At 39.5% G+C, this 15,367-nt stretch overlaps 1 protein-coding gene across 1 annotated transcript in view; it reads left to right on the top strand.

Moving 5' to 3' along the window:
• The window catches only part of ABCA4 (ATP binding cassette subfamily A member 4), a gene marked incomplete at its 5' end in the record, with an annotated part of 69,132 nt that overhangs the window by 38,618 nt on the left and 15,147 nt on the right, over positions 1-15,367 (top strand). The window contains 14 exons of the mRNA XM_082053325.1: positions 2,471-2,648; positions 3,992-4,123; positions 4,391-4,530; positions 5,295-5,432; positions 5,704-5,891; positions 6,651-6,741; positions 7,336-7,541; positions 7,964-8,012; positions 8,535-8,776; positions 9,417-9,541; positions 10,683-10,781; positions 11,758-11,947; positions 13,244-13,338; positions 14,318-14,350. Coding sequence (XP_081909451.1) covers positions 2,471-2,648; positions 3,992-4,123; positions 4,391-4,530; positions 5,295-5,432; positions 5,704-5,891; positions 6,651-6,741; positions 7,336-7,541; positions 7,964-8,012; positions 8,535-8,776; positions 9,417-9,541; positions 10,683-10,781; positions 11,758-11,947; positions 13,244-13,338; positions 14,318-14,350 — 1,906 coding nt within the window. The remainder of the gene's footprint in view (positions 1-2,470; positions 2,649-3,991; positions 4,124-4,390; positions 4,531-5,294; positions 5,433-5,703; positions 5,892-6,650; positions 6,742-7,335; positions 7,542-7,963; positions 8,013-8,534; positions 8,777-9,416; positions 9,542-10,682; positions 10,782-11,757; positions 11,948-13,243; positions 13,339-14,317; positions 14,351-15,367) is intronic.

Consider the following 15,367-nt stretch of genomic DNA (forward strand, 5'->3'; position numbering starts at 1 on the left):
TTCCTCTAAATTCACAATCCCTTAGCATATCTTAGTCACCACACATGAGAGCTGCCTTCCAGCAGAGCTCTGTAACTTGTTTTTTATTGTGCAAATGGAGGCTGTTTCTATAGCAAGCTAGTGTTCATGCTGAGGGAAGCCTCAGAGACACAAACATTGACTTCTTAGAATTAAGCAGAGCTGTGACCTCAATAAAAATACTTATGCTGAGAGGAGCGTTCTTCTCTCCTAAGCCGTCCCCATTTTTCTTCCCTCCATCTTTAGCGTGTCTTGCATCTGTAGGGAAAGCCTAGTTTCAAAGGGATTTATCTAAAGTGCTCTGTGTGTCTGTCTGCAGCCTTTTCTGATGCTGACATTAGCCACCACCTAAGCGTTCCTGAATGACCTGCCTTGTTTTCAAGTCCCAGTGTCTTCTTTTGTGGGGAGCCAGAGGAGTTTTCTGTATGTGATGCTCAGAGGAATGCATGTGGTTTCTGTAGCAAAAGTAACTGCTACAGACAGCTCTGAGCCCACTCTGACTCTCTTGAAAAGCTAGAGATAAAAGTGGGGTCATCAGCGCTCCTCACGTAGGCACTGAAAACATGCATTCAGGGTGAATGGAAACAGAACAGGACTTCAAAAGAAAAAAAAGACAGGCAGAGGGCAAAGGTTATTTCAGCCAATCTTCTCCTAGTACTGCCTTATCTTTGTGGTGCTATATGTGTCAGCTCCCAGGTTCCAGCTGCTCCATGGCCACAGAGAAAGGGTTTTGCATGTCACTGCACAAAAATTCTGCCTTCCCTTTCAGCCAGACACACAGGAGCTGGGAGACGTGGAGAAGCCAGGAGCAAACCTGGTATGATTCATGGACACAGTTTCCAAAATGGCATCATGTAAGACTTAGCGCTTCATGTAAGAGCAATGAGATGGGAAACGGAGAGTAGTTTTAATGGCTTAACCCTACTGCAGTCCAGTACTAGCATGGGTTAGCAGAGCAGGGCAGACACCATAAACCTGCCCTAATTGCTTGTTATATTTTAAGCACGAATTTCACCAAAGACCCGTTCACATCCCCAACAAATGCTGACACCTCTGAAGAGAAGCCTAAATGGCCCAAAATTGCACTGAGGGAATAGAATCAGAATGGAAAAATATGAATCACAAAAAAACAGGAGCTTGGCCCTCCACCAGTGTCCTTCAGGTGATACAAAGCACATACGGGGGAAGGTGGTCAGAGAATTTGGCACAGAACTTGTTAGTGAGGCCTGGAGGAATATGAATGAAGATTGTGAGACATATGAAACCAAGAATGGTACCTAAATTGCCAATATATGCATAACTCTCTAGACAGACTCTATGTCAACTTTTGTAAATACAGGGATATTAGTGTTTGGCCCAGTGAGGTAAAAGGAAACCAAAACTCCTTCACAAAGCAAAAGAAAAGTTTGTCATAAACATAATTTTATTTAAAATAAAGCTACCCATTCCAGATGAATTATTTCAGCTGCACTGTAGTATACACAGCTCACTCATGTGCAACATATTCAGGACTTTTTCCTGAGTATTGTTTATAATGACAGTCACACAAGCCACTGATGGAGGTGGGGCTGGTTTCACCCAGATGGCATTGGCTGCTCTCCACATAGGCCTGCTGGGTACTAAACAATTTAGGTAAACTGCAATTGCAAAACAAGCCTTCATACAAAGCCTTCAGCATTCTGTGTAAACAAAAGTGGACAGGGTCTTTAGTTTAAATTTCTCAACTCTCATAATTCACATTGCCCAAGGGCTTAATTTACTTCAAAGGAAGTTTGTTTTGTCTAGAAACTGATGCAATAAAAGATCCTGATGGTGCTATTTACAATTATGCATTTTTAATTCTGAGAGAAAGCCATCCTATGTAGTGCTCATGCTAGGTACTGCCTAAATCTTTAGCTGGCCTCAGCAAGGGGGTAAATTGCACCTACCAGGATTAAAGGCAAATGTTTTTTGTTTGGTTTGTTTTTGTGTGTGTGTTGTTTTGTTTTAATGCATCATGTTAAAAGAATGCACAGCTGGGCAGATGATTTCAATGGCAGATTTCAGCCTGGCTAGAAAGGCAACCCGCTGCTTGTTTAATGTAATCTCTAAGCCTATCTAAGTATCTACAAACAATTCCAAATGACCTTCCTGCTACACAGTGAAAACAGAAAGCACGTTCTGCCTCACCTGATCCAATGAGTTACCTCTCCACAAACCATTACAGTCTGGGTTCTGCTTCTCCTGTCATTGATACCTGGGTGAATCTAAATAAATTGCATTGCAGTTAGAGATCTTGCCTCAGTTTGGTACTGGTGTGACTGGAGAATCTGGCCCTGGCACATGATGATGTATTTTACTGGGTATGTGCTCTTATTGCACTTATTGATGTGTCGTCATCAGAACTGGGAATAAAACATGTGCTTTTATTCTTTTTTTTTTTTTTTTCATTCTTGATTTCTTGCCGTTCAAGTAAATACCTTCTTTGAGCCTGAGCCAACAGGATTGATTCCAGGAGTATGCATTCAGAACCTGGTGAAGATTTTTGCCAACAGGCCCAAGCCAGCAGTAGATGGGATGAATATTACTTTTTATGAGGGCCAGATCACGGCCTTTCTTGGTCACAATGGAGCAGGAAAGACAACCACCATGTAAGTATGTAGTTTAGAAGCAGCAAATCCAGGGCAATGCTCTGTTGCTCTGTCCTGAGGAGCAGTCTTCTCTTTTAACTCTTCCCTTGTCTCTCTACCACCCCTGCAGCTAGCTTGATGCACAACATCAAGCTTTTTCCAGACAGAAAAACGCTGCCCCTAGGCAAAGAGAAAATATTCTGGATTAGCTAAACTCTGGGAGGGAGGCAATGCATGACACAAACGAGAGGAACTCTAGAGAGAAGGAAGCAATTCTCTCCTCTAGAAATAATTTCCCATGGACAGAGTGCTGATAGATGAAGAGGGAGAAGGATCTTCCGGCTGAAAGAGTTGAAGATCTGAAAGTAACCACCCTCCTTGTGTTCTTGGTTTCTCTATCTAGCTGGCTTTAAGTCAGTCACTTTTTTTGGTCTGTGTGCAAAGCAATATAAGATATAGGCCCTCTTTAGGCAAAATGGTTGCATATCTGCAGGATCCATGTCCAGAGTAAAATGTTCCTCTAGTCCTAGAACCTTGGTGTCTCAGGAAGCTAGACTTCAGGAGTGTTTCATGGTCTTTATACATAACTTTATTTGGCAAAATAGGATTAATTAGTGAAGAAAACATTTAATCAGTCTGTAGCAAGTTCACCAAATACTGAAAGAACTGAAGTGTTTCATTATGATGTTTCCCAGCAGAACACTTCAGGGTTTTTTTTAATTAAAAAAGACTTTTCTTTCAAAGGCACTTTAAATTGCCTTTTATTTGACCCAAAATAAGAGCAAAATATGTTTGACCCAAAATAAAAGCATTCTAATCTGCTGAAATGTTTTGTATATTTGTTTTTCTATTCTCCTGATAAAACAAAAAATTTCTATTGCTTTGAGATTTTCAGAACTGAAAAATCCATTATTCATCCAATCCAGGTTCCACCCATTTGCAACATAACATTTGGCTCCTTTCCATGTTACAGAAAATAAAGATGTAGGACATGAGTCAGCATGGCTGGAGACCTCAAACCATCATTCACTATCTTGGTCCTAATGAGCTTCATTTTAGACCCATTTGTACATAGGAGTGATGTACCATGCTGAACACACTACTCTGAAATAGAGTAGCTGACTAAAACAGTTTTTTAATGCAGGCCTGGACCATACAGACAGGTGTGTCAACAACTACATTAGCAGATCCACAAGATTCTCACTGTAGCAGAGCAAGAGTATGTGCATGTTTTTTACTGGAGTTGTTTCCTAGACCCATAGTAAGAAGTCATCATGCTCCATCTAGTGGAACCATGCAATGCATCTTCCTAATCGGGCACAGGAAGATGGGAGGATGGAAACTTCCTAATTTTCTTTTCCCAGGTCCATACTGACAGGCCTCTTCCCACCCACCTCTGGAACTGTGCTGATTGGTGGCCTGGATATTCAGACTCAGATGGACTCCATTCGGCACAGAATAGGCATGTGCCCTCAGTACAACATCTTATTCAACCAGTAAGTGTCATTCCAAACTGGCTTTAAGAATAAGGGTCCCAGTCTGCATGCTTGGCACATCCCCAAATCCTGTGTTTTTTCTTTTGCTATGCTGGTAGTAAGTCTATCTCAGAGACACTTCACCCAAAGATGATCTGTGATCTAGATAGAGGGCAAAGCAGCTCCTCTTCCGTTACCAAGGTACAGCTAGATTGAATTTATTGCTGCTTGGGAAAAATCTGCTTATTCATTTAAATTGTCTTGATGCTTTTCTGTCTGATTTCACAGCCTTACTGTAGCAGAGCACATCTTATTTTATTCTCAACTGAAAGGGAGATCCAGGGATGAAGCTGAGCAAGAGTTGGAAAAAATGCTAGAAGACATGGGCCTCACCCATAAAAGGAATGAAGAGGCTCAGAATTTGTCAGGTGCCTACAGGATTGTTCTAAGATGTTTTTTCTGCCACCTTTTCTTTGCCTTTGGGAAGTGGTTGTTTGAATTACATGTTTGAGGTCATATTCTGACACATCACTGTACTGCAGAGGTCTTTACTATCAAAGAGTAAATAGGACTGTACAAATAGTAAAGCTGGTGCACCCTGTCCCTGAAGCTTCTGTTTCTTACAAATATGCAACAAATTAGAATATACTTGAAGCTGTTATTTTTAAATTAGTGTGTGTATATATATATATATATATATATATGCAAAATCTGTCAAGGTAAGAACAAAACAAAATACAATATTCTAGTATTTCATGGCAAATGAAATATTATACTATCATGCCACTCCACTGTTTGGGTCAGTACTCTCTACTATTGTATTATTTGGTAGGAGTAATTTTTTTCATTCCAAAGGAACAAATGCACATAGTGTATTTGGATACATTTCACTTTCAGATTCAAAAGCTGATTCGAATAAACAGCCACGTGTTCTTATACTACCTTGGCCTGATTTCAACTATAAAAGTTGGCTGGTTTCACATGAGAACATGAAAACCTCATATCTTCCTGCTTTTGCCTTTTCTGAACTTCAGAAGAAAAATGTAAATATTGATTTAACTTTGCAGAAATATTTGTCTGAGAATGGGTTTTGTTTTACTTGTATCAGTTTATCTCCACACTGAAAAGCAGTGTTAATTACATCCCTGCCACTTTTGTAACTCATCTCCTGCGTGTGTCTGTCCTCTGGCAGGTGGAATGCAAAGGAAACTGTCTGTTGCCATTGCTTTTGTGGGTGAAGCAAAAGTGGTAGTCTTGGATGAGCCCACTTCTGGAGTTGATCCATATTCCAGGCGATCTATCTGGGATCTTCTGCTGAAGTATCGCTCAGGTAACAGGTTTGAGAGTGGAAATCACACACACACACATGCACACACAAAACCTGTCATAAATGCAGGATGTGCCTGCTGTGTTAACTGTTATGAGTAGTAGAATCTGAATACAAGCAAACAAGATTCTTTGAATGGATACCTATAGACGTGGCAAACCTGGGACCTGGCTCTGATGCAGAGAAAATCCTGCATTTATTGCCAAAAAACTAAGCACAGTTTTCAGTTCCAGAGAGAGTCCATACCTTGAACATTTCTCCTTGATCCTTTTAGGCAGAACCATCATCCTCTCCACACATCACATGGATGAGGCAGACATCCTTGGAGACAGAGTAGCCATCATATCCCAAGGGAAACTCTTCTGCTCAGGCTCTCCTGTATTCCTGAAGAACTGCTTTGGGTCTGGCTTCTATCTCACTCTTGTTCGCAAAATGAAAAACACCAGAACTGGAAGGACTACAGTAAGTATGTATCTCCCTCCCTGCACAAGTAATCTAAAAATACATGTATTCATGCACTGCACCAGGGTAGAAAGCAGTTAAGTGCTGCTTGAGGCTGTGTACAAAACTGGCTTATTTGATGACACCTCATGAAATTATATGGATACGTGAGTCTCTCTATAAAAATCTTCTCTGGTTTCATAAATATGTATTCAGCCAGACAGCTGAAAATAATAGGTGGATATGAAGCCCTCAGTGGTATATATAGTTCACTCTTGTCAGTTGAGGATGTCTAAACTTTTACCAATCAAGTCACCTTTGTTCATATACAGGTCTTTCTGATTCTTGCTTTTGCAGTACAGTGGTAGTAAATGTGGTGCATTCTAGTAACTAACTCAGGCACTGGAAGAGTTTACATTTATCCGTAACTAAACCAGCCTCACAACTTGAGAAGCAGGGATCTGGATTCTTTCTGCTGTTACTAGTGCTGCCAGTCTTAGGAACATCATGATCTGTATACTCATGGCCACTGCTGATCACATTTCCCCAGATATTTTGCATGCAATTTAGAACTTACAAATATGCATTGTGCAGGTCGATTTGTTTTCTGCATTACTTAATCCAGTCCTCAGACAACTTTCCATATAGTATGCTCAAGAAATCCCAGATATTACATATGTTTCACTGTCTCAAGCCATTCAAAGGCTGACAAACCTTACATCCTATTTTGCATGTATCTGAAGCATTTTCATCTTTGTATCTGTTGCATGTCCATGGTAGTCACTTTGTAGCTGTGGATCTCAGTGCTCCTGCTCCTGCTCCAGCTGTACACGCAGGACCAAAGAAGGAGCTCCAGAGCAGGAACTGGATGGTAAGAAGTGTGAAGGTTCAACATTCCAGCACATAGCTATGTCTCCTGTTCTGCTGCAATCTCCTCTCAGTGATCAGTGCTGCTGAGGCTCACTTTTTCACTTCTTGTGTCTAACATCAGTATTGTATTGTAACATGAATTTGATAAGGTTTCTTCATGGTTTTGCTTAACATTGCCCTTTTTGATGTATATGTGGTCTCAGATATAGATAAACTGTATAGACAGCATGGACTGAGTTTTGAACTACTCTGCACCAAAATATGTAAGTTGTTAATGAAAACTGAAACATTTCTAAAGCAAAGGAAACTGGCCTTCTCAGAAAAAAGTGTCATTTTGGCTTTTCTGCATAAGAGAAGAAATTAAGTAGATATTCTTGTAGATTTTGTTGTGCTTTATTAACAGACCTTAAATAGTTTCCTGCTGCATAGTTCCAGAGCATAACTAGCAACGTAACCCAGTCTAATACAGAATTAACTGAGATATCTGTGAGTTGTGTAATAGAGCAGTCCCCTTTTGTAAAATGCAAACAACAGCTTTTGAAATCATGCTTTGCATGGTTAAATATTCATTCTTTGAACACTGGACTTTTCACAGGAGATCTGAATGAGCTAGCAGAAGTAATTCATCATCATATCCCAGAAGCAAAATTAATTGAAAGCATTGGTCAGGAACTCATTTACCTTTTGCCCAATAAACATTTTAAACAGCGATCTTATGCCAGTCTCTTCAGAGAACTGGAGGAAACATTGGATGACCTTGGACTCAGCAGTTTTGGAGTTTCAGACACACCGCTTGAAGAGGTAACAGACAGATTAAAATATCTGTTGGTATTACCATCAGTTCCCAGATATTTTCTGAGACAGTTCCTGCTCTTAAATATGCCATTTTACTAATTCCTAATATTCCCTTCAAAACCTAGTCACATATGCTGCAGCACACACAGGAAGTCTTTGGGATGGGCACAGAGAAAGGATCCAAACCTCACTTCAAGTCAGCCTTGTGGAGCATGACTCATTAGCCTGAAATCTGTCTTTGTATCTTAGTTTGTTCCTTTATTTATTTTCTGAGATATTTCATAAGAGACCTCTGTGCAATAAGCAGGAGTACTGAAAAGGTATCTGAATGTTTTTCTCTTACATTAAAGGATGATGCCTAGTGTTCCAGAGGTCAAGTTATTGTATCTGTTCTGCTCCTAACCAGGAGATGTATTTGTCTCTGGCAGGTTTTCCTAAAGGTCACAGCAGAAGCTGACCCTGGAATGCAAAGAGCAGGTATAGATCCATGAGTCAGTATCTGATAAACTTTTCTTGGGACTATTCTGTGTTCTGAACACCAAGTAAAGAAGAGCCTCAGAACTTTCAGTCTTTGTATGGTGTTCTTGCCAAAATAAATTTGGTCAGTAAATATCTGTTTCTAGGGCCTGACATGATATCTGGGAAACAAGATGAAGTCAGCAGAAAAACTTTTATTTACATTGGATGAGATTCTTAACTATGTAAATAAAAGTGAAGTGTCAAACCCGCAGATGTCAATGGTTTTAGTAGTTTTATAAAAAGTACTTTGCTGACCATTAGTCCATAAACTACATACATGATTAACTTGTTCATCCTGATAAAAGGAGTGTTAACCTATATGATACCACTACATACAGTCACAGTGCAACAGTTGAAACTAAAGCAATCTGGTGATGTGATACATAGAGCTGGAAAAATCTGGAGATCATTAAAATGTTTGTGCTAGCTTCATGTATGGAGGACAAAGTGTCTTCTCTGTTCCTTTTCATCTCAACCTAGGAGACACACAAGAAAATGGCTCTACTCTTGGCAAAATTTCTACTGAGAACAAACCATCTGAACAAACCCCACTGGAAACTAATGACACTTCTCGAATGCCAGTAGGCATAGCAGGAGATCAAAATGAAGGCAAAGGGTCCCGACAGTATAAAGGTTTTCAGCTTGTACATCAGCAGATCAAAGCACTGCTCATCAAACGGTTCCACCATGCCTCCCGCAGCCACAAGGACTTCCTAGCCCAGGTACAGACTTGGTTTTGCTGTTCTTGACTCTTTCCCACAACATTGTCAACGATGTTTTTCCCAGCAATGTCTCTATGCAAAGCAACAGAGGTGCTGCAAATAGGTAACAGTGTCCCTAACTCTTCTAGTTATGATTCCAACTCTTCTGTCTGTCTGTCTTTCTTTCTTTCTTTCTTTCTTTCTTTCTTTCTTTCTTTCTTTCTTTCTTTCTTTCTTTCTTTCCTTCCTTCCTTCCTTCCTTCCTTCCTTCCTTCCTTCCTTCTTTCCTTCTTTCCTTCTTTCCTTCTTTCCTTCTTTCCTTCTTTCCTTCTTTCCTTCTTTCTTTCTTTCTGCCTGCCTGCCTGCCTGCCTGCCTGCCTGCCTGCCTGCCTGCCTGCCTAGAGTCTATCACCTACACCAAGTTCATGATTCAAACACTACTAGCTCAGCATTTTATTTTTAACATAATACAGTTTTGCGACAATCAGAATCTTAACTGAAAGCACTGGAAATCAAATCGTTGGTGTTCAGGAGCTAAACCAGATATGATCTGTGTGCCTCTGCCGTCCCTCCTTTGTTTATATATATTATGAGGTGTGTACAGTGTTGCTCTACAACGTATATCTAATAATATATTGTCATGGTTTTATGTTCCCTGCAGATTGTTCTCCCTGCTAGTTTTGTGTTGCTATCTTTAATACTTACAGTCATTATTCCTCCATTTGGACAATATCCTGCCTTAACCTTACACCCTTGGATCTATGGACAACAGTTTACTTTCTTCAGGTAAGAGGAATCACTGAGTAAAACACATCTGTCATATATACACCCTTTTCTCCCTAGTGTTTGGGATCATGGGGCCCTTTCTTTCTGGGCTTTTCTCACTGTATGTGGTGTAAAAAAGGACTAACTTCACTTGAATCAGCATAATTAAAACAAAGGGAAAGTGGTGCTAGTGGAGGATACAGCTGCTTGTATGTATAACCAATAGTCCTTCAAATATCTTGCTGTCTTTGATACTGTCTTCTTCCTACCTGAGTTTATGACCTCAACACTTAAAAAGTTACGTATCCTGCCTAACAGGGCAGGTTTTTTGTTTGTGGTTTGTTTTGTTTTTTTTTGCCTACTAGCACTTTACTTCCTTTCTTTCTTCATAGAAGCTTCAGTTCTGTTCTCTCCAGGTCACTGTACAATTCCTCTGTGCTTCACCTTCACTTCCACATATTCCATAACTGAAGTTGCACCAAGTCAAAAGATGTGCAATGCAGATCTCAAATAGCAGAGAGCAGCAAAACAGAAGACAATAATTTTGAAATATTTTCCTTGAGTTCGTACTGAAAATTCACATGAAACTTTAATTTAATTTACACCTAACAGTGTATGGAGCAGAGTTTGGTATTCATACTTGTATAACACTTGGCACTAGCAATATTCTGTAGTCTAATGTTGCTAGGTTGTTGCAGACACTTCACAGTTAGCAGCATTGTCTCTTTGGCCTCAGCAAATTAAAATGAAGAATATGTTTTTCATTTCTGATCTTCATCTTCTGAGTGTGACAGGGCTGAGTGGGTAGAAATGTAGATTCAAGCCTTTTTGGAGAGTACAGGGTGTTTCAGAAAGATGGACCCAATTTCAAAGTATAGTGATTCGAAATTCGGTTCATCTTTTTGAAACACCCTGTATTTCTATAGGCCTGCGTCAGAAGTCATGCTTTACTATTAGGAGAAAAGGATCGTTGCTTAACCTGTTAACCACCTTGAAAGGTTCTGGGGATTTTGCATAAACAAATAAAATAACTGAATTATCAGCATTTGGAGAAGGGCAGTTGGTTCTGGCATATGACTGTCCTTCACCAATTGCTATGTGTATTGCAGTACAATAGTTTGATAAAAATTTTTATAGATGAAGTTCTATCTTATTTCATTAGCAATGAGCGTCCCGGCAGTGAGCAGATGGCCTCCATCACTGATGCTTTCTTGAATAAACCAGGATTTGGAAATCGCTGCATGAAGAATCAGCCTCTTCCGTAAGTTGCTGACTAATCTCTCTTGAACAAGATTCTTGCAGGATGTTACTAATGGAACTTCAGTAGTGAAGCAAGAATGAATTGGCTTGACTTCTCACTAGAGCAAATGCTTCAGATATATTGTTGGCAATAATATCTAATATTGGATCAAAAGTAACAAGCAGCAAGACAACAATGGCACTGGATTAAGCACGATTCACAGTGCCCAATGTGACTAGCTGGAAGCCATCTCATGCAGCCTTGTGTTGAGAATTAAGGAACCTTGAAATGTATGTCAGTAGGCCAGTGGGCTCAGACCCAAATCATCACAGCTTCCTAGGTACTTTCTACATGTGAATCCCCTCAGATTCCTCCTGTTCCTGCTGATGTGTTTAGAAGCAATAGCTTCAGCAATTGCTCAGATTGTGAAGTAGCAGTAGGACAGTCTCTGTGATTTGAAGCTATTCTCACTCTGTAGGACAATATTACTAGAGCTCTTACTTTAACATTTGTTGTCCTACCCACTTACCCTGCCTGTGAGCCTTGCTTTCAAAGCGTTTCTTACTTGCATGCTATGCTTTGCCATTTGTTCCTTTTCTCCTGACTCCTTCCTAGTTGTGAAATTCAGCAACTCTCTCCCTTCTCCTCCTCTGCCTGGTACAGCAGGAACAAAGAGGAAACTTTAAAAAAATAAAGAAAAGATGCTGCTCGAGAAGGAAAAAGATCGTTTCTTTGCGAGATTTTGTATGTACTAATGGGTCAAACACAGTCACCTTGTTCCTTCAGTGTCTTATCTGCAAGCTGAAGACAATGAACTTGGCAGAGATGAGGCAGAAGATTCTATTTATTCACGTTTACCAAGTACTTTAAAATGTTCTTAGTATTCATAATTCACAGGATAAGGGCTGAGAGGAGAATGTCTGCTGAGTGGATTGTGATTCATGAGCTCTCATGAACTGTATCTCTGCACAGCTTAAAGAGTCTGTTCCCCACACAGGAACTACCCATGCAATAATATGCCAACTGCCTGGAACACCCCTGCTGTTCAGCCTAACCTAAGCAGCCTCCTGCTGAGCCAAAAGTGGAGCCCTGAGAATCCTTCACCTTCCTGCAAGTGCAGTACTCACAAGAAACTCACTATGCTGCCAGAATGCCCTGCAGGCGCGGGAGGCCTCCCACCACCACAGGTAGTGTCCCTGTGCCATAAATCTTTGTCAATTTATGTGACAAGTGCTGGAAAAGGGATTAGTATGTGCCAATATACATGGAAGGAATTGAGTACATTTTCTTATGGGAGCAAGAATTGCTGGAATTTGGAATTCAGTTTCAGAGGTATTGGAAAAGCTTTAGATTAAATTTGATTACTGTTTTCATCCAAATGACAAACTTTTCATATAGAAGAAAATAAAAATAACAAAACAAAACAAACAAACCCACTTTTTGCCTCAAATAGCAATTCTATTTAGAATATTGTCTTTCTTTAAAGAAAGGAGGGGAAGGAGAGAGAAGAAAGCAAAGCAAGAAAAAGATGTCATTATTTTGAAAATCATGGACTGGAGTAATTTCATTTAATATAGAAAAATTAATATTAAGTCAACCCCAAATAATAATTTTTTTACATGTCTTTTGGTTCCATTTCCAGAAAGTAAGTTCTAAGCTAGCAAAGCCAATGTTTGTAGGCATGTGCATGAAGATGAGTAATTTAATAACCACTGATGCTGTATGGAGAAGAGATGAGAGCAACATTCCCACCTGTTCCTATCAGTGAATAATCTTAGTAGTGCCCTTTATAAAATATGTTTGGTCTTTTGAAGAGCAAAGGAAAATTATCACCTGTTAGTGTTCACATTTTCTAAATCTTTTTCTAACAAACTAAAGAAAACTGAACTGCAGCCACTTTTAGAGTAATAGCTCACTACTTTGTCTCACCATGCATGCCATTCAACTTCAGTATTCCTGTTTGCCAGGCTGCACACATTATCCAAATTACTAAAATGATTCTAGTTTTGATACTAATGTCACAAGCGTAACCAATTTCTGAATCCTAATCCATGACACGATCTGTTAAAAATACTGATTCAGCTTGCTTTGGTTTCCCTGTTGCTGTTCACAAAATAACAAAGCAAAGTTGTTTTAAATATCTGTAAAATTCCTGTCTATGAATAAAATAAAAAACAACAAACACACACATTATATTCTGACCTTATTCATGGCATCCGAAGTTATTTCTAATTTCCAAGTAATCCCTGTGCAATAAGCAGCCAAAGTTGAACTTTGCTAATTCCATGCTAGTGTATTTGAGAAGGAAATTTAGTCTAAAACTTCAAATCCAAGTAGAAAGTGAATGACCCACTCTCATTGCTGTGATACTATGAACCTGAGCAATTCCTCTGAACCAAAGCTACTTTTGCTGTTTTCCTGACAACACTTAATAGCTTTAGAGACTCTGAATTTTACTGTGATTGATTTGGTTTTCTTTCCAGAGAGTGCAGCACAGCACAGAAATTCTTCAAGATCTGACCCACAGAAATATTTCAGATTTTCTGGTGAAAACATATCCCACTTTGATAAAAGGGAGGTAGGCATGAATCTTTGTTTTTCACATGTGGTATTTTTGCATCTGGCTATGATATTCTTGTTTAATAACAACATAGCATCTGATGTAGACTTGAACATCATGTCCATATTCCTGATGCAAGAATAGGAGATGCTGATTTTAGGGCAGTTAAATTGTTTTAATTATACCTATTTGTATAATCGGGTACTTCTTTACAGGCAGAGCTAACTTTCAATGTTGATGGAATGCCATCTTGATGGTAACTGTGTCAGTGGTGAGAAAACTAATGCCCCAGCACAGCACAGTGAACTGCCTTGCAGAGATACTACTTGGTGTCCCTGAAGAACTGTAGTCACACCAGCATGACTATCTGCCCGAGTTAATTATCATTTGCTTCCCAGAAGTGCTAAAGAGCCAAAGGACAATGTTACATAGATATATCTGTCCTACTGATAGCTCCTCAGCTTGCATGAGTGTTGTGCATGGTAATTAGCTGTGCTGTGTCCATGGTCTATTATTTCTGATTCAGGCCTTCGTACCTTTTCAATTCCCACCAGAATTCTTGAAATTCCCATTATATTAGCTATGCATTGGCTGCCTTTGACTGATTCCTCTCGGCATGTCATATTGCTTTAGATGCATCTTTTAAAATCAGTTCATTATGGATTTAGGATAGAGCCAGTATGTGTCACTTTAGAAATCTTGCTTATCTCTATAGGAGCTGGGTATGAATCATGTTAGAAAACAAAGCAAAAAACAACAACAATCAAACAAACAAACGAAACTGCAGGGAATATGAAAACTCTTGATAACCCCACAACTCAAAGTAAACAACAATTAAAAAAAAGAGCAAACAAAACAAAACAAAACAAAAGCTGTCTAGAGGAAACTGGAGGTCTGCAAAGCATAGGAATTCTCATTTAGTTTCCATCTAAGCCTGACAGTACCATTGACATTGGTTCAGCACATTAAGAGACAGGTTTCTTTTTGTCTGTTTCAGCTTGAAGAGCAAATATTGGGTCAATGAGCAAAGGTAAGAAACCAATTCACAGATTATGCTGGTAAATACAAGAACAATGAATTTCTGTTTAACCATGGAACATCACAATGTTTCTCTGAATGGACAAGGGGAACAGTATAGATAGTATAGAACAAAGAGATGGCTTCAGTAGGAAATAGGCTGGGGGTCAGCAAGGGTTTTATAAAGACAAGGGGTTATATTTGTTTGGACTACCCCCACAAAGATGGGGGCCAGAGGCACACAATGGAACTCTTTACAGTTTTATTATCTACAAGAGCCAGACTAATGGGATCTGAGTGATGGAAAGTTACAATACAAAATTGCACTACATTGGAATAGTGCTCCGACACAGGTCTTTTAAAGTGCAGGAGAAAAATACAAACTTTCCAAAAAAAAAAAAAAAAAAAAAAAAAGGACCTGGGTAAGATGAAACCCAGACACCAGCCAATCCAATACAGAAGTAACAACCACAACTCCCCATCTGTGCTCTGAACGCATGCAGTGGTTATAAAACAGATTCCACTAATGCTCCATGCTTATGTAGAGGCATCAGCTAACCACAGTGTGATGTCTACACTGCAGATACGAAGCTTAGAAAGATGACTGGTTAGCCTGAAGAACTTATTCAGTTCTTCATCAGCAGTAGGAATTCACTTCAAAAGTAGCAGCTGGATGACTGGCTTCCTTCACGGAATATCTGCTTGTTCATGTGCAAACATTACTTTCTGTGGGATTAAACTTCAGTTCATCTCATATGTTAGTATTTATCATTATGGAGTATTGACTGGCACCAGCATTGGTGAATAACCTGTTTCTCCAAGGGCAACTGAAATTTTGATGAAGTCCATGCTGTCCTCAGTCCTTCATGCTGCTCAAACAGTTATACGTCAATTAGCTTGATTCAAAGATTTTGCACTGTAGAAATAACTGTCTTCTCCAAATCTTGCATCTAAGTGGTCATTTTCTCAGGATCCTGGCACGAACCTCTCAGAAACTGATAGAACTTCTATTACTTGTAAGGCCTATGAA

This window comes from Streptopelia decaocto (assembly GCF_964273445.1).
Source record: "Streptopelia decaocto genome assembly, chromosome: 5".
Taxonomy (NCBI): domain Eukaryota; kingdom Metazoa; phylum Chordata; class Aves; order Columbiformes; family Columbidae; genus Streptopelia; species Streptopelia decaocto.